Source organism: Artemia franciscana, chromosome 1 (genome assembly GCF_032884065.1).
Source record: "Artemia franciscana chromosome 1, ASM3288406v1, whole genome shotgun sequence".
Lineage (NCBI taxonomy): Eukaryota > Metazoa > Arthropoda > Branchiopoda > Anostraca > Artemiidae > Artemia > Artemia franciscana.
In genome coordinates, this window is record NC_088863.1 from 55489642 (window position 1) to 55509149 (window position 19508).

General features: G+C 36.9%; 1 protein-coding gene across 1 annotated transcript in view; it reads left to right on the forward strand.

Moving 5' to 3' along the window:
- The window catches only part of LOC136031492 (cellular tumor antigen p53-like), a gene marked incomplete in the record, with an annotated part of 49469 nt that overhangs the window by 18346 nt on the left and 11615 nt on the right, over window positions 1-19508 (forward strand). Inside the window, 2 exon segments of the mRNA XM_065711142.1 lie at window positions 2652-2865; window positions 5821-5953. Of these exon segments, the coding sequence (XP_065567214.1) occupies window positions 2652-2865; window positions 5821-5953 (347 nt within the window).

Consider the following 19508-nt stretch of genomic DNA (forward strand, 5'->3'; position numbering starts at 1 on the left):
GATTGTCTTTAGAGCTGCAATATTAGGGCACACGAACGTTCTACGGGGAATTAAGCCCTCTTCAACTGCCATTATTTGAGTGTTGCTAATTATCATGCCCCGGAGTATTTAAGAAATATTATTTTTTGTTATAAGTTTGTTTGATTCTAAAGCTTATGAATCGTAATTAATGTACATAAAAAAGAAACAAAAAGAAAAGCGATTATTTTCTGCCTGCAAATAGGGAAAACAAAGAAGTATCTCGGCAAGGACCTCAGCTGGGTTCTCTTCAACGTGGAAAAAAATATATATTTACTATAAAAAAAACAAGAGCTAAGAGCTCATATGACACTTGTGACGAGGCAAGAAGAGCCAAGAGCTCACTTGGTATGAGCTCTAACGAAATTCTAAGCATCAATAGATTGATTTAAAATGAAAATCAGAGGCTTAATGTCAGTCAGGATTTAAAATAAGAGCTCTGAGTCACGATGTCCTTCTAAATATCAAAATTCATTAAGATCCGATCACCCACTAGTAAGTTATAAATACCTAATTTTTCCTCTCCCTTTAGCCTCCCAGATGGTCGAATCTGGGAACACGACTTTATCAAGTCAATTTGTGCAGCTCCCTGACACGCCTACCAATTTTCATCGTCCTATCACGTCCAGAAGCACCAAACTCGCCAAATCACTGAACCCCTGCCCCCAACTCCCTCAAAGAGAGCCAATTCAGTACGGTTACGTCAATCACGTATCAAGGACATTTGCTTATTCTATCCACGAAGCTTATCCCGATTCCTCCACTCCAAGTGTTTTCCAAGATTCCCCCCAATGTCAAAAGATCTGGTCGGGATTTGAAAAAAGAGCTCTGGGACATGAATTTCTTCCAAATATCAAATTTCATTAAGATCCGATCACCTATTCGTAAGATAAAAATACCCCAATTTTCACGTTTTCCAAGAATTCCGGTTTCCCCCTCCAACTCCTCCCAATGTCACAGGATCTGGTCGGAATTTAAAATTAGAGCTTTAAAGCACAAGATCCTTCTAAATATCAAATTTCATTAAGATCTGGTCACCCTTTCGTAAGTTACAAATACCTTAATTTTCAAAGTTACCCCCCCCCCCCCCCAACTCCACCAAAGAGAGCAGATCCGGTCCGGTTATGTCAGTCATCTATCTTAGACAGGTTTTTATTCTTCCCATCCAGTTTCATCCCGATCTCTCCGCTTTAAGTATTTTCTCAGATTTCCGGTCCCCCCCCCCCAATGACGCTGGATCCGGTTGAGATTTAAAATAAGAGATCTGAGTTACGAGGTCCTTCTAAATATGAAGTTTCATGAAGATCCGATCACTCCTTCGTAAGTTAAAAATAAGTCATTTTTTCTAATTTTTCAGAATTACCCACCCCCCCCCCCCCCCGCCCCAATAGAGCGGATCCGTTCCAATTATGTGAATCACGTATCTAAGACTTCTGTTTATTTTTCCCACCAAGTTTCATCCCGATCCCTCCAATCTAAGCGTTTTCTACGATTTTTCTTCCCCCACCCCAAACTCCCCCCAATTTCACCAGATCTGGTCAGGATTTAAAATAAGAGCTTTGAGACTAGATATCCTTCTAAATATCAAATTTCATTGAGATCTGATCACCCCTTCGTAAGTTAAAAATACCTCATTTTTTCTAAATTTTCAGAATTAATCCCCCCCAGCTACCCCAAAGAGAGCGGATCCGTTCTGGTTATGTCAATTATGTGTCTAGGACGTGTGCTTATTTTTCCCAACAAGTTTCATCCCGATCCCTCCACTCTTAAGTGTTTTCCAATATTTTAGGTTTCCCCCTCCCAACTCCCCCCCCCCCAATGTCACCAGATCCGGTCGGGATTTAAAATAAGAGATTTGAGACACGATATCCTTCCAAACATCAAATTTCATTAAGATCTGATCAACCGTTCGTAAGTTAAAAATACTTCAATTTTTCTGTTTTCCGAAGTAACGGGCCCCCACTCCCCCCCCCAGATGGTCAGATCGGGAAAACGACTATTTCTAATTTAATCTGGTCCGGTCCCTGATACGCCCGCCAAATTTCATCGTCCTAGCTTACCTGGAAGTGCCTAAAGTAGCAAAACCGGGACCGACAGACAGACCGACAGAATTTGCGATTGCTATGTCACTTGGTTAATACCAAGTGCCATAAAAAGCGGTTTCTTCACTTTTGTTAAGGTCACTTCAAAAAATTCCTTTTATAGGATGTGTATATTTTTTATGCCTTGAAGACTGTCTTATTTTTTTGTTTTTCGTCTGTTATCTTAGAACCTTTTTGTGAATTGAGGTGCAGTTCTCGCCCTCCCCCTCCTATTTTTGGGCTCTATATTCTGCTCCTTTTAATCATACTATAGCTACGGTACTTCCAGAGGTTTTTTTTTTTCATCAGTGTTTATGCTTCACTTCCTCAAGTGAAACACTAAGCAGTAAATAAGGCGAAAGCTCTGTTTTGCCGTTTCTAATTTGGTTTTTGATGTCAGGCATGTGTGCAGGGGGATGGGAGGCTAAAATTCAGTTTGAAACACTTTCAGTCTTCCATTTACTTTTTCCCTTAATGTCTTTTGAATCACCACATTTGAAATATACGACATATTCGTTTTATATTATCGTGGTAAAAATAAGTCTATACCAGGTTTCCCGAATCCCGAGCATGTTGTTCGAGCCGATGGACTGGAAGAAGTAGAATATTTGAACGATGGAGCCAAAGCTGTGCGCTTCAAATTTCCCATACCGTTAACTGGATCAAGCCATGGCTATGCTAGGCTTCGATTCATGTGCCCCAATTCATGTCCAGGGGGCATGAATAGGAGAAGTACGGACCTAATCTTTATCCTGTTAAACTCAAGGTAAGTTTTTTTTGTATTTTAGGCTTTGTATGCTAAAAAAAGTATTTCGTGTGTTGTCAGTTTTGGCACTCTAACGATACATAAAGATAGTTTTGCAATCGGCTTGATAATCCATATTCACAGAATATCCAGAAATTTTTTATTTTTGTTGCTACTTTGGACTATTCTCGCTAGCAACGGTATTTATTTTAGTAAACAACTTTTTTTTGCGAAATCCTCAAATAATTTTGGAATCATTTTTGAATGCTTTTTTCGAAAACTTGCCGTCTGAAGACATTTTATCGCTTATACAAATCCTAAGAGTTGCAACAACGCTGACAGATGCTGCGTGATTGGACCTTAACAAGACCCCTTAAGAATTTTGCTTTTAAAATCTTATTCATGTTTAGCAGTGTAGTCAAATATATTGTTTAATTACCGTGAGGTTAATGCACCTCACGGTATTTTGGAGAAGAGTGTCACTTTTAATTGCAAGTCTTGCCGTTTATTTCATTTGCACATAAAGTACATTTCAGTTTACACTTTTCACTTTTTTCCTTTTTCTGTTACATAATTTATTTTACTCAGCTAGCTGATAGATGATGCTGCGTTTCTGTGTCGCTATACTTTTCATACTGATTATAATTCACAACTATAAAACTGACATAAAAAGCACACCAAATAATGTTGAAACTTTGTTATCAAATTAAAATGTCGTTCTTGATATCTAAACGCAATTTCATTTTTTTATTCTTAAAACATTTATTTCTAATTTGTTTATAATTTTGTCTTGTTTTTATTTTAAATTAATTTCCGAAATCTAATCGCCTTAGCCGAGTGGCTGGCTCACTAGAATTGTAATCCTATTTTCATCTGGACGGAGATTCAAGTTTTAATGTCGTTAATTATTTCGATTGGCAGGCGAGATGGAAAAACGCCTGGTCCTGTTTCAAGCAAGTAATCTGGAACTAAAGTGGTTCTCTTGAATGGCTGATTTTAGATTCTTGGATTAAAAGTAGCTGAACCTGTCATAAACCTTTGCTGGTCTTTAAGACTTCGACGCTTCTTTTTCACCAAAATATATATTAGAAGATTTGGATTCGGGCCTCTATTTGTCTTCTTTGTAGCTCTTCCTGTTTAGTTTATCAATTGTTGTTTGTACATGTAAATATAGGCCAGTATGAACATGTTTTTTATGGCACTTGGTATCTACCAAGTGCCATAGACGGTTAAATCCGAAAAATTAGAAAAAATGAGGTATTTTTTAACCTACGAATGGGTGATCGGATCTTAATGAAATTTGATGTTTGGAAGGATATCGTGTCTCAGAGCTTTTATTTTAAATCCCGACCGGATCCGGTGACATGGGGGGGGGGGCTAAAATCTTGGAAAACGCTTTGAGTGGGTCGGGATGAAACTTGGTGGGAAAAATGATCACAAGTCCTAGATACATGATTGACATAACCGGAACGTATCCGTTCTCTTGGGAGAGTGGGGAGGGGTAGGTTAATTCTAAAAGAATTAGAAAAAATGAGGTATTTTTAACCGAAGGAGTGATCGGATCTTAATAAGAGTTCATATTTAGAAGATCCTGGTAACTCAGATCTCTTTATTTTAAATCCTGACCGGATCCAGTGTAATTGGGGGGAGGCGGAAATCTTGCAAAACGCTTAAAGTGGAGAGATCAGGATGAAACTTGGTGGGAAGAATAAGCACAAGTCCAAGATATGTGACGAAAATAACCGGACCGTGTCCGCTCTCTTGTGGATTTGGGAGGGGGGAGTAATTTGGAAAAATTAGAAAAAATGAGATATTTGGAACTTATGAATGGGTTTATCAGATCTTAATGAAATTTGATCTTTAGAAGGATCTTGTGCTTTAGAACTCTCATTTTAAATCCCGACCAGATCTGGTGACATTGAGGGGAGCTGGAGTGGGAAACCCGATATCTTGGAAAGCGCTTAGAGTGGAGAGATCGGGATGAAACTTAATGGGAAATTAAACACAAGTAATAGATATTTGGTTGACATAATTGAAACGGATCCGTTCTCTTTAGGGAAGCTGGGGGTTGTTAATTTGGGAAAATTAGAAAAATTGAGGTATTTTTACTTCAGAACGGGTGACCGGATCTTAATGAAATTTGATATTTAGAAGGAACTCATGTCTCAGAGCTCTTATTTCAAATCCCGACCAGATCTGTTAACATTGGGGGGAGTTGGAGGGGGAAACCGGAAATATTGGAAAACGCTTATAAATGTCATAGATACGTGATTGACGTAACCGTACTGGATTCGCTTTCTTTGGGGGAGTTAGGGGGTGGGGTTCAGTGCTTTGGCAAGTTTGGTGCTTCTGGACGTGATAGGACGATGAAAACTGGTAGGCATGTCAAGGACCTGCACAAATTGACTTGATAAAGTTGTTTTCCCCGGGGGCTGAAGGGAGAGGAAAAATTAGAAAAACTGAGGTATTTCTAACTTACGAGTAGGTGATCGGATCTTAGTGAATTTTGATATTTAGAAGGAGCTCGTGACTCAGAGCTCTTATTTTAAACCCTGACCGTTTTTAAGCTTCTGATTTTCCTTTTAATTCAATCTACTGATTCTTAGAATTTTTTTTTGAACTCATACCATATGAGCTCTTGGCTCTTCCGACCTCGTCACGAGTGCCATATGTGCTCTTAGCTCTTGTTAGAAATCGGACTTGCTTTAATAACCAAATATATTTCAAAAGACCTAAGTAGGAAAAGATAGCAAGTCGTCTGCGGTTAGAAGACAAGTGACAATAAGGATCTATATAGAAGCTTGCCGCGTGCCTAGTGCCGGGGCACGGCTGCTTAGTAGATATTGTTGTTACAAATCGGACTTGCTTTACTAGTCAAACCCCAATATGAAAAGACAGCAAATCGTCTCAAATTGTGTTTTATTCACAATATAGTAAATTTACTATTTACTGTACATATGTTTATTTATACCTTAGTAACATGGAAGTTGGTCGGTTTTCCACACCCATTAAGATTTGTAGTTGCCCTGGTCGTGATAGGCAGAAAGACGAAGAGAAGGATGAAAGGGGACGAGAGAGAAGAACTTTCCACGAAAATTCTCCGTTTTCGGTAAGTTTCTTCTTTTTGTATATAGAGCACATTTGAAAAGGTCGTAAATCGAAATAGTTGGATGAGACATGGAGTTGATCTCAACTGAGGGTTCTTCTAGCAGGCTTGCATATCTATATATATAAAAATAAGTTGTCTGTCTGTCTGTGGGTCTGTGGATCTGTGGATCAGGTGACGTCATGTTTCGGCTGACGTTATGAAATTAGTTGCCGTCATTTTTGTTATGACGATGCTTAGTATATTGTAAAACACATTAATTTGGTTAATAATATACCATTTAAAACACCAAAATGAACATGCTGGAGTAGTCACTCGGTGAGAGAGGGTGTCAGAACGGAGAATGAAGGTCCTAGGTTCAAATCCTGGTTAGGCTAAAAAAGGTAAAAAACTAAAAACTGAAAAAACTAAAAAAAGGCAAAAACTACAAAAAAACTAAAAACTAATAAAAAAATAAAAAAGCCGAAAAACTAAAAAAACTAAAGAAACTAAAAAAAGGAAAAAACTTAAAAAACTAAAAAAAACTAAAAAAAAAGGAAAAATGAAAAATAGAAGAGAAAAAGAATACTAATAAAATTAAAAATAAAGATAAAAAAAAAATAAAAAAGATAAAAAGCTAAAAAAAGGTAAAAACCAATAAAAACTAAAAAGAAAAAAAGGTAAAAAACTAAAAAAAAATTCATCTACAAAACTAAAAAAAACTAAAAAACGTAAAAACTAAAAGAACTAAAAAAGTAAAAAAAAACTAAAAAAAGGAAAAAACTGAAAAATAAGCGGGATATAAAACAGGGGGATATAAATGACGACCGGGACACCGGGACATAAGGAATATAAATGAATCAGAAAATACAACTCATGTTTCCAAATGACGTCGTTTGGAGCCCAAATTGAAAATCCAGATCAATTTATGTCTACTTTCAAAGTAAAAGGGCAAATTTATCATAGAGCAGGGTCTCTTCTACCATTCTCAGGCGAGAATCATAAATTTTTACAATTGTACTTCATCAGTGATAGAAATTCTGAATTGAATGCACGTTGCGAAATTTCTCCCAACATTGAAAGGACAATCGTTTCCTAATTACAACATCTTTTCCACGAAAATAATAATTTAGTGCGTCTGTTCAAAACAGCCATCGATTTGATGCCTACTTATACGCATAAAATTGTTATTTCCGCTGACAAAACGCCTCCTGGCCAACATGTGCGTAGATACAATGCTCCAACTATCGACGAAGTGGCAATCGTTATGGTCGGTGATCAGTTTTTACCTCGAGATATTATTCTCAGGGTTTCCACCACACGTGCTACAACTAAAAATAGGCCTACCAATAATACCTTTAAGAAATATAAACCCACCAAAGCTTTGCTATGGCACTCGACCTGCCGTAAAAAAAACAATGGAAAACCTAATAGAGGTCACAATCTTGACGGGGCCTTTTGAGGGTGAGGCTGTTCTTATTCCTCGCATTCCCAAGATTCCAACGGATCTGCCTTTTCAATTTAAAAGATTGCAATTCCCAATTCGATTAGCATTTGCAATCACCATTAACAAAGCTCAAGGTCAATCATTAGAAAAATGTGGTATAGATCTTAATACTGATTGTTTTTCCCATTGACAATTGTACGTTGCATGTTCGAGGGTCGGTAAACCTGACAATCTATTTATATGCAGCGACAATTGGACAGCGAAGAATGTTGTATATTCGCAAGTTTTACGCAGTTAATTTGTATTTTATCTATCTATCTATCTATCTATCTATATAAAAACGAGTTGTATGTATGCATGTTTGTTTGTTTGTAAAAAGAGCGTTTGCATATGATGTCATTATTAGTACATACGGCTTTGTATATGCAGAGACAATGGGAAAGCCAAGAATGTTGTATATTCGCAATTTTTACGTAGTTTAACTCCTGCAGACGAAATGAATGCTTGCCTAAAAAATTCTAATTTATAGGCACACGTAAAAATATTAAAATTAACTACAAATATGCGTGTCCGATTGCAAAACGATGACTCTGGTCAAACAGTAGACTCAATTTCAGGACGTATACAACTACCTGCTGATTTCTGTAATTTAGTGACGTCCAAAAATGAATTGATTGAAAAAGTATTTCCGAATATTCTAAAAAATTATAAAAATAATAAATGGCTAAGTGAAAGAGCGATTCTCGCACCCAAAAATATAGACGTCCACGAAATCAACAATATTGTTTTGAACAAGATTCGAGACCAGGCAGTCCTTTACAAGTCAGTCGACACAGTTGTGGAACCAAATGAAGCGGTTAATTATCCATCTGAATTTTTAAATTCCATAGATCCTTCAGGGTTTCCACCACACGTGCTACAACTAAAAATAGGCGTGCCAATAATACTTTTAAGAAATATCAACCCACCAAAGCTTTGCAATGGCACGCGACTTGCCGTAAAAAAAAAACAATGGAAAACCTAATAGAGGCCACAATCGTGACAGGGCCTTATGAGGGTGAGGCTGTTCTTATTCCTCGCATTCCCATGATTCCAACGGATCTGCTTTTTCAATTTAAAAGATTGCAATTCCCAATTCGATTAGTATTTGCAATCACCATTAACAAAGCTCAAGGTCAATCATTAGAAAAATGTGGTATAGATCTTAATCCTGATTGTTTTTCCCATGGACAATTGTACGTTGCATGTTCGAGGGTCGGTAAACCTGACAATGTATTTATATGCAGCGACAATTGGACAGCGAAGAATGTTGTTTATTCGCAAGTTTTACGCAGTTAATTTGTATTGTATCTATCTATATAAAAACGAGTTATGTGGATGCATGTTTGTTTGTTTGTAAAAAGAGCGTTTGTATATGACGTCATTATTAGTACATACGGCTTTGCATATGCACAGACTATGGGAAAGCCAAGAATGTTGTTTATTCGCAATTTTTGCGTAGTTTGAAACACATATATAAATCTATCTATATTCACAGGTGGGACACAGGGACACAACTACAATGGCGCATAACTAATATGGCGCGTAACGACTTACGCGCGCGGGGGGGCTTGGGGGGGCGCGAAGCGCCCCACCAACTAGGTGTTGGGGTGGCGCGAAGCGCCACCCCAACAGCTAGTTAAATAATATGTTTAACTAAAAACCTGTTCAAGCAACTTTGCACCCAAGGTGAATGCAACCAATAGATAGTATCTACAAATTTAGACATTCAAAGTTTTTTTTTATAAAGGAGAGGTAGGGTGAAAATTGATCGAGAAATCCAAAGACAATGTGGCAGGTAGGTATGGGGGATATATGAAAGTAATATTGGCTAATTTTTGTCTAATATCCACGATGATCACCATTATCCATGTGTAACTTACAACAGTGGGCGTACACGGACTGCATAGTGCTGTAATAGATGATATTTGTCCCAGGGTCGTTCAGTAATATGCACATGATTTTACACATAGATGTAGGAGAAACATAAATAACAGAAATACAAGTAAGAAAAAAATTGATCAGATAAAAGCTCATTTCATAAGCATTCCCTTGAAAGATGAATTCTATCCTTGCCAAACCAACAATGAAACAGAGACAAGGCGAAGGGGCAAGAGAAATCGTCAACAACCAAATCTGAACAACTCTGCTCTTTTTTTTCTTTTCTTTTTTTTCAAGCAGTCCGTGGTAACGAACTGTAGTAAGGAGGGACCCGGCTCAATAGTAACCGAAACTCTAAAAAACGGGATTTTGATACCAATAATTACATAAAAAGAATTGCAGTTTAAAGCTGATTTTAAATATATACGTTTCATCAAGTTTAGTCTTACCCATCAAAAGTTACCATCCTGAGAAAATCTGCCTTATTTAAGAAAATAGGGGGAAACACCCCCTAAAAGTAATAGAATCTTAAAGAAAATCACACCATCAGATTCAGCGTATCAGAGAACCATTTTGTAGAAGTTTCAAGCTCCTATCTACAAAAATGTTGAATTTTGTATTTTTTCCCAGAAGACTGATCACGGATGCGTGTTTATTTGTTTGATTGTTTGCTTGTTTTTTTGTGTTTTTTTCCAGGGGTGATCGTATCGACCCAGTGGTTCTAGAATGTTGCAAGAGGGCTCGTTCTAACGGAAATCAAAAGTTCTAATGCCTTTTTTAAGTGACCAAAAAATTGGGAGAGTACCTAAGTCCCCTCCCGCGCACATTTTTTCCCCGAAGTCACTGGATCAAATTTTGAGATAGCCATTCTGTTCAGCTTAGTCAAAAACCTAATCACTATGTCTTTGGAGACGACTTAATACCCCACAGTCCCCAGGGGGGGGGGGGCTGCAAGTTACAAACTTTGACCATTTTCTACATATAGTAATGGTTATCTGAAGTGTATCGGCGTTTCCAGGGGGACTTTTTCACGTTGGGGGTGGGTCGAGGGGAGGGAATTACATGGGAGAATCTTTCCATTGAGGATTTTTTTCATGAGGGAATAGAATATTCAGGAAGGGGGGCAAGATTTTCTAGCATTGTTTAAAAAAAGAGAGAAAAAAAATCCAACTGAAATTAATGAGCAGCATTAAAACTTAAAACGAACATAAAAATATTACGTATTTAAAGGGATTCGTCTACTCCACAATACCTAGCTCTTTACGTTAAAGTATTTTTAGTAATTTTATTTATTCTACGGCCTTTGTGATTCAGGGGTCATTCTTAAACATTTGGGACAATATTTAAGCTTTAGTTTAAAGAGCAATGTATTGACGAGGGGGCGAACTCTCTCATATACGTAATAAAAATACACTAATATAGAAGTTCGTTACGCAAGTTAATTCGTAAGGTATGTATGTTTATTACTAACAAAAACGTTTGTAAAAAAATTAAAAAATGTAGTTACATTTTTAAGTAACCAAAAATTGGAGGGCAACTAGGCCTCCTCTCTCACCTCTTTTTCAGAATCGCCCGATCAAAGCTATGAGAAAGCCATTTAGCAAAAAAAAAAAAATATGCAAATTTCGTTTTATTTATTCATGTGTGGTGAGTCAAAATCAAAACATGCATTAATCCAAAAACATTCAGAAATTAAATATATAAAAAACGAGTTTTTTTAACTGGAAGTAAGGAGCGACATTAAAACTTAAACCGAACGGAAATTATTCCGTATATAAAAGGGGTTGTCCCCTCTTCAACACCTCGCTCTTTATGCTAAAGTTTTTTAATTGTTTTAAAAAGTAGAGTTGTGACAAAGAGTCAAACTTTAGCGTAAAGAGTGGAGCGTTGAGGAGGGGACAATCCCTTTAATATACGGAATAATTTCTGTTCTTTTTAAGTTTTAATGTCGCTCCTTACTTGCAGTAAAAAAAAACTTCTTTTTTTTCATTTCACAACCATTCTCTTTTTTTCATTCCTAATAGTTTATATAATGAACTAAAAGTAAGGAGCGACTCGACATTGAAACTCAGAAAAAGGAATTTTGACTACAACTAATCCATTGAAAGATTTGGTTTTGATACTAACCCCAAATTAAAAAAAAAATCATTAAGTTCAATATTACCCACGAAAAGCTACGAGTGTGATAGATATTGCTTGATTTTCGAAAAATAGGGGGAACAGTCCAATAAATTCAACTAATCCTAATGAAAACCTACTATTAGTTTCAACAAATCAGTAAGTCCTAGTGTAGGGGGTTTCAAGCTCCTATCTAATAAAAATCGAAGAAAGAATACGCATGTGTGTTTTTGTGTGTGTGTGGGTGTGATCGTATTGAACCAGTAGTCTTGAAGATCGGGAAAGAGCTCATTCGAACGTAATTTCAAAGTTTTTGTGGCCTTTTTAAACCACAAAAGAGATTGGACCACGGAGAAGTAGCATTTTCTGCCATTTTGTGGCACCAAAACAAACAAAAACTACACTCCTGGGAAGTCGCATACAAAAATAATTTGTTATTTGGATGTTTTTATTAGTGCCTCTTTTAAGTTCGTTAATGGGGTTGATTTTTCATCAAATTTGCTTAGTGATGCCTAGTTTTGTTCTTATAAAAAGAATATTTTTAAAAACCTTAAAAATGACAGCTGTTGATTTGGAAAGTATTTTTGTTTTGAGTATTTCGGAAAGGCCACTATTGATTTAAACAGTGCATTGGGGGAAATTCAGGAGCTGAAGCCTGCATAATTAATTTGTTGCTGAAATATTGACATGGATGCAGAATCGCATCGAGACTCTGAAATGAGAAAAGACTGATTCTTGTTTGACGGGTGGTTTTAAAATTTCAGTCTCTCATTGAATTTATTACCTCACTATGAAAAGTAATGTTGCGGAGCAGATCAATAAATTTTGTTTATATTTGAATCAAAATAGAGGAGTAGAATCTCCAGGAGCAGTAGTAAAAACAATAGGGATGTAAAAGAGTATAAGAGATAGTTAGTATTTAGAGGAGCTTTCGAGTTGATAGGTGGATTTAGTGGATAATAGGATATATTCTTCAGGATCAGAGGTTATAAGATTATTTTCTATGGGGCAAATTGATGAGAATTTGTCCATGAGTTTATTTGGATGGTGAAGTAAACCTGTCCTTTTTTGCGTAATATGGAGATTGCATGTAAACCTGTCCTGCCCGTGTGGAGATTGTATTGCAGCAAATTTGGAGAATTGGAGTAGCCGATTAGTGGAGCACATATTGGTTTTGTGACGCAGAATAGTTTCCCTGTGTGATTTGTAGTCCATATATGGGTTGTTATATAACTATATTTTGTATATGTTCCTGTATTTTGACGAAATTTTGCTTTTGTGTTTTCCTCCATAACCTTTTTGATTTTGCAATTCGAGGATTTGTGTGAAGCGAATTAAGTTGATACTCGTGACTTCTTTGTCGAAATTCTATGGAACTTCAAATTATTATTTGAATATCATGTTGCGTACCTTAAATATAGTACAAGAAGTAGTGGTTGTAGTTGTAATAGTGTTGATAGCATGCAAATATTTTCTTTTTGATCATATCTCTTATCATTTACCGAATTTTCCAAATTAATATACTCAGTAATTCCTGTGTTATACACTTTTGACAATCGTTATACACATAACTTGTTTCGATTTAGTTCAACTCTCCCCTCAAAATTCTCTGGCTTATCTGAATGCTGTTCGTCTTCTTGAAAATTAAAGTTCAAACATGCATACCTTCCTCAATAACATATACTATGTGTAAACAATGAACGAATTGCCTAGCTTACAGCCCTTGTCCTGTAGACTGTGGGGAGGTCGACATCCCCAAAGACATAATTACTGGACCTTTCAACAAGACTGAAATAAATAGATCTCCTAAAGTTTCGATCGAATATGTTTTTGGGAATGATAGGCTTAGGGAGGGGGGGGGCTGATTGCCAATCAAATGACTTCCAATCAAATGAGCTTCATCCGAACCAAAGCTTGTGCAACCAATCTTTCCATAAAAATCTCACATGCCCAGGGTTATAGCTTACAACCCTTGTCCGTGGGCTCTGGGGGATTGTGTCTACCATAAAACAGTGTTGTATGATTTTTGGGCCATTGGTAGCTAAATTGCTATGTCACAACTTCAGTTGAATGTGTTTCCGGAAAAGAGGATGTCGAGGAGAGGTGGACTAGTTGCTCGCCATCATGTTTGGTTCTTAAAAGGGAACTAGAACTATACATTTCCAATGAAATGAGTTCCTTCTAATGTTCAAACGAATACTCCTTTCGTAAAAACGGTATGTGCCCTGAAACATAACTAATGTTTCAAAATGTTTCTAATGCATCCATATCGGATGCATTAGCAGAAAATAAGATGCGGGTGGTGGCTTTCTTTCCGATCAATTTGACTCATAGAAGGGTACTAGAACATCTTATTTTCAATCAAATGAGCCCATTCCGGAATTTTTACGACCATCCTTTCCATAAAAGCCTTATATGTCCTTGGGGCATAACTTACAACCGTTACGCTGAGGGCTCGGGGGGGGGGGGGTCATTGAGGCTGTCATCCTCAAGGATATAATTTCCAGACCTTTAAACTGTGCCTAACAAAATAACTATCCAAAATTTTAATTATATACGTTTTGGAAATTGATGGGCGTGAGGGGATTTGTTGCCCTCCAATCACATCTGACTAATAAAAAAGACACTAGCCCTTTCAGTTTCCAATCGAATGAGATTTTTTCGAAGTTCATACGACAACAAATGGTCGTTTCAAAATTTCTATCAGATGCATTTTTGGAAAATACCCGGTTTGGGGGTATCCACCTTCTGATCATTCTGCATCTTAAAAAGGGCAATAGAACTTCTGATTACCAATCCAGTGAGTCCCCTTTGAAGTTTGCACGATCACGCTTTCTATATAAATATATATGCCCTCAGGGCACAACTTAAAACCCTTGCCTTGAGGGCTGTTGGGGGGGGCTGTCATCCTCAAAGATATAATTTCTGGACAATTCAACTACGTTGAACAAAATGGATATCTCAAAATATTGATTGGGCGTGTTTGGAGAAATGGTGGGTTTGGGAGGGGGTTAGTTGCCCTCCAATCACTTCCGATTTTTAAAAAGAGCTCTAGCCATTTCAATTTCCAATCGAATGAGTCCTATTCGAAGCTTCTACGGCAACAAACGACCATCTCAAGATTTCTATCAGATGCATTTCGGAAAAATTCGAGGATTTTATGTGTGGGGGGGGGGAGGGAATCTGCCCACTAATCACTTGGAATCTTAAAAAAGAGCATTAGAAAATTCAGATTACCAATCCAATGAGGCCCCTCTAAAGTTCCTACGACCACCCTTTCTATAAAAAACCTTATATGCCACCAGGGGTTAACTTACAACTCTTCGCCTGAGGGTTGAGCAGGTTTTTTATCCTCAAAGCCATAATTTCTGGACTTTTTAACTACGCTGAAAAAAATGGCTATCTAAAAATTATGATTGGATGTGTTTGGGGAAATATTGGGTGTGGGAGGATGGTTAGTTGCCGTCCAATCACTTTCGACTACTCTTTACTTACATTGTGCCCACATCGCTGCCTATGATTGCGCGAATTATCGTAAAGTCTCACAGACGCTAGTGTTCTGCTGTGTAGTGTGAAATATGGTACTTATCTGTTATAGCGACTCCACTCAAGAATTATGCTGTGTAAAACTGGAGAACAAACCGGTTTCATCCGTCTGTGTTAAAAGACAATTAGCCTACGCTCAGTGGAAAAGAAGTGGTAACAGATTAATGTCTTGAATATTATTATTATATTCTTTACTCCCCAGTGCGTCAATGGAAAATGGGGTAAGATCCTGTTGTTTTTTTCAGTTTACCCACTCCTATAAAAAATCGGGGATCTTTCTTGGTCTCGGGAATTGTAATAATAACGGTTAGGAATACTTTAATGCGCCTTTTTTGGTACTTGTCTGTCAAACAGAACATTCTCAAGCATTAATGTAACATCAAAGAAAACCGGTGTGTCAACCTACTAAGACAAATAACACGTTACAGAATGCATCGAAATTATGCAATTTATTTGGTTATGTATTTACACATCAGAAGGGGTTTTAAGGTTAGGTTATTTTACCCCTTCCCCTAATTTGCAAACTCAATAACCCAATTTAAATAAATTAAAGTATTTTATTATGATTACATAACTTCTCTTTTCGAGGATGTTCTGTTTAACAAGACAATATTTTTTTTCTACGAAACATCCCACCAAATATCAAAAGTATTTGGATAAATTTCCCGTCTCTCTGCCACTTTAAATATAGCAAAATATATTATAAACATTCTTGTTTCGGTTGAAGTAAGCAAATTGGTTATTATGGTAAAAAAAAATAGATTTTAGACCGATATCCGTTTAAGCTGCATAGGCACATGTTGGAATTTGTTTTTACCTTTTTGATTAATCTGTTCTTTAATGCGGTTAACGAGCCAAGTTTTGAACGTGTCTGGGCAGATATTCTTCATCCAGTTTAGTTCCTGTAAAGACATTCATGTCTCGCAAATTTTTCGATTTAATTCAAACGTGTTTCAATTTTACTTGTGATACAAATTGTTACTGAACCTGAACCTACTTTGATAATTGTGCTTGTTTTTATTTAATGAAGGTAATTTTCATGTCTTGTCTAATTTAATGAAAGATTTTAATATCATTTGCTTGAGGGCCACCCAGTGTCTTCTGGCCATTATATATGGTCATTAAAGCGCATTAAATAAGCTCAAAGGGGAAAACCCACTTTCTCCTCTCCCTGGTAAGTTTTTGGCTCTTGTCCTATTTGAAGACGGCAAAAAAATCGAACGGAAAGTGTGTCTGACAAGCGGATTAGAATGCTAGAAGAGATTTACGGATCGACCTCGTAATTGAGATGTTAAAGGCAAGAGATTGACCCTCACAATCGAGGTGTGCGAGGTAGTACTTACATAATAGATTGCCAAGAAGGACGATTTTGATAATTATCAAACCCTTTTAAATGTTTGAAATTGGTGTCAAAAGGTGGAATTATTTAAATCAAGGGAAATTCGATTTTTCTTAAAGACTGCGTTTTGGATCCAATTGGAATTTGCTACGAGAACTTCTTAAATTGTTATGTTAGTTAAGATTAGGTTAGGTTAAATTTGGTTATAAATATCAAAAATGGGATAAAAACCGAAGCTAACCAAAAATAGTCAAACCTAACTTGTCATATATATATATATATATATATATATATATATATATATATATCCCGGTCGTCATTTGTGTCCCGATGTCCCCGTCTGTAATTTCGTCAGTCGACAAACATGACGTAAGTCGACACACAAACATGACGTCACCCGACAGACACACAGACAACTTATTTATATATATATATATATATATATATATATATATATATATATATATATATAGATATATATATATATATATATATATATATATATATATATATATATATACTAGCTGTTGGGGTGGCGCGCCACCCCAACACCTAGTTGGTGGGGTGCTTCGCGCCCCGCCCCCCAAGCCCCCCCGCGCGCGTAAGTCGTTACGCGCCATTGTAGTTGTGTCCCTGGGTCCCACCTTTGAGTGGGTCTTTGAGTGTCGCGGTCGTCATTTATATTCCCTGAATTTGTGTCCCTGGGTCCCACCTTTAAGTCTTTGAGTGTCGTGGTCGTCATTTATATTCCCGGTGTCCCGGTCGTCATTTGTGTTCCGGTGTCCTGGTCTGTAATTTCTCTTTGAGTGTCCTGGTCGTCATTTATATTCCCTGTGTCCCGGTGTCCCAGTCTGTAATTTCTCTTTGAGTGTCGCGGTCGTCATTTATATTCCCTGTGTCCCGGTCGTCATTTTTGTCCCGGTCGTCATTTTTGTCCCAGTCGTCATTTGTGTTCCGGTGTCCCGGTCTGTAATTTCTCTTTGAGTGTCCTGGTCGTCATTTATATTCCCTGTGTCCCGGTCGTCATTTGTGTCCCGGTGCTTTGTTGATGGTGATTGCTAATAGAACATTCCTTGTGTCCCGGTCGCTTTCTCTTTGAGTGTCCCGGTCGTCATTTATATTCCCTATTCCTTGTGTCCCAGTCGTCATTTGTGTCCCGGTGTCCCGATCTGTAATTTTTATTCGAACAATCTTTGTGTCCCGGTCGTCATTTATATATCCCGCCTGTGCCCCCGGCGTCCCCGTTGTAGTTGTGTCCCTGTCGTCATTTATATTCCCTGTGTCCCGGTCGTCATTTATATTCCCTGTGTCCCGGTCGTCATTTGTGTCCCGGTATGTAATTTCATCAGTTGACAAACATGATGTCAGTCGACAAACAACTTCATGACGCATACAGCTCAAGCCTTATAATGACGTCAGTCGACAAACATGACGTCAGTCGACACACAAACATGACGTCACTCGACACACAAACATGACGTCACTCGACACACACACAGACAACTTATATATATATATATATATATATATATATATATATATATATATATATATATATATATATATATATATATCTATTTGTTGCTGGAGAAATTTATATAATATTTCGAGAGAATTACGGTTTCCCCACTCCTCACCCTTCGTTTGTGTCTGACTGGTGATTTCTATTGACCGTTTCGTTACCATAAAAACATTTATTCCATTACAAAATTATCTTATTTACGTATTTCAAACTTAAATTTTAAAACGAATCAACATCGAAAGAATTATAAATTTAGGTGTAAACAACCCACGAGCTAGGATTGGAGGATAATTTGTTTCTTTTTTGTATAGAGGAAGTGTGTAGTACTGAAAAAAAAGGTTAAGTGTTTTGAACAGTAAGTAAGATGTATTTTTTGCTGTATTAGCATTGCTGTAAATTCAGAGGTCAGGAATTTGAAGGAGTCATGGGAAGGACACGGGTTGATTCCCCTAGATTTTGAAATCTTCTTTTTGGTATTTTCATTAAAGAAAAAAAATATGTCCTAACCCCTACAGCCTCCCCAGATTTTAAAATTTACAATTTTTTGTAGCTTTGTTTTTTTCTGATTTTTTTTTTTCATCGAACAAAAATACTTACATCCCTTTCCCCTGTATTTTATAATTTTGCCCCACTAGATTAAACTCTAGATTTTGGGCTTTTTAAATCTATTGAATTATAGTTAAATTAGGTAAGTGGAAATCTTTAAGAATTAATTCTAAGCAAAATGCATCTTGCGATTGTATTTGCAGCTTAATTTTATGCTTGTCCAAACTTTGACCAAAAAAAAAATCTTTCTTTATTTTGGTCTGAGAATATTTTTTCTTACTCAAAGTCTCAATCGAGATTTATATGCACCCAAGAGGAGTTTGAAGAGAAATAAATTCCTAGGAGACGGTGTTTTTCAATCCTTGAAAATGAATTTAGGATGTCGAGGTGAGATTCGAACATTTCCAAGAACCTCGAGTAATCAACCGAAAATTTCGTGAGCTTGAAGTCTTTTCAAAAGGCCCTTATGCTAAGCTCTGGTGAAAATTTATTGCAATTTAAAAAGTCATCACCTAGTATCGTACCTTTGGTTCAGATGTTTTGGAGACTTTAAGGATGAGCATTCAGGAAATCAAGCGTCGAGTTTTTCTGTTGGAATCCATATTGCTGATCACCAGTAAGGGTATTTGATTCCATACATGCGTTAGCGCTTTGAATACCCTCGTAGACTTTACCAATGCAAGAAGAGGTATCTTTGAGCCCCCTTCTATCGGGCTATATGAGGCAAATTTGGTCAGGGTGACTTTCTGGTATTGTAATTGGAAACAACGTGTGGGGACTTCCAATCCTTGGGGGGGGGGCAAAGCTAGAGTAAAGCCGGAAGAATTTTGACAGGTAATGTTGAATCTTATTGATAATCTGAATAGGATTAGCCATATTAGGCTTTATTTCAATTTATAACTTTTTTCAAGTTATTAGAAACTAGTAAATTAAAATTTAGAAGAGTTTTGAGGTCCGAAGCACTATTTTGCAGTGCTAACTTTAAAAGTTTTTCTTTTATAACATATAGATTTATCAAAGTTCATCAAAAGTCATTGTTATTTGGCATGGATAGGTAAGGTAGAAACCACCCCTCGGCATAGTTTTAGATCCGAATATATTCGTAACTGTTTTCTGAGCATTTCACCGTTGAAAAAAGGCT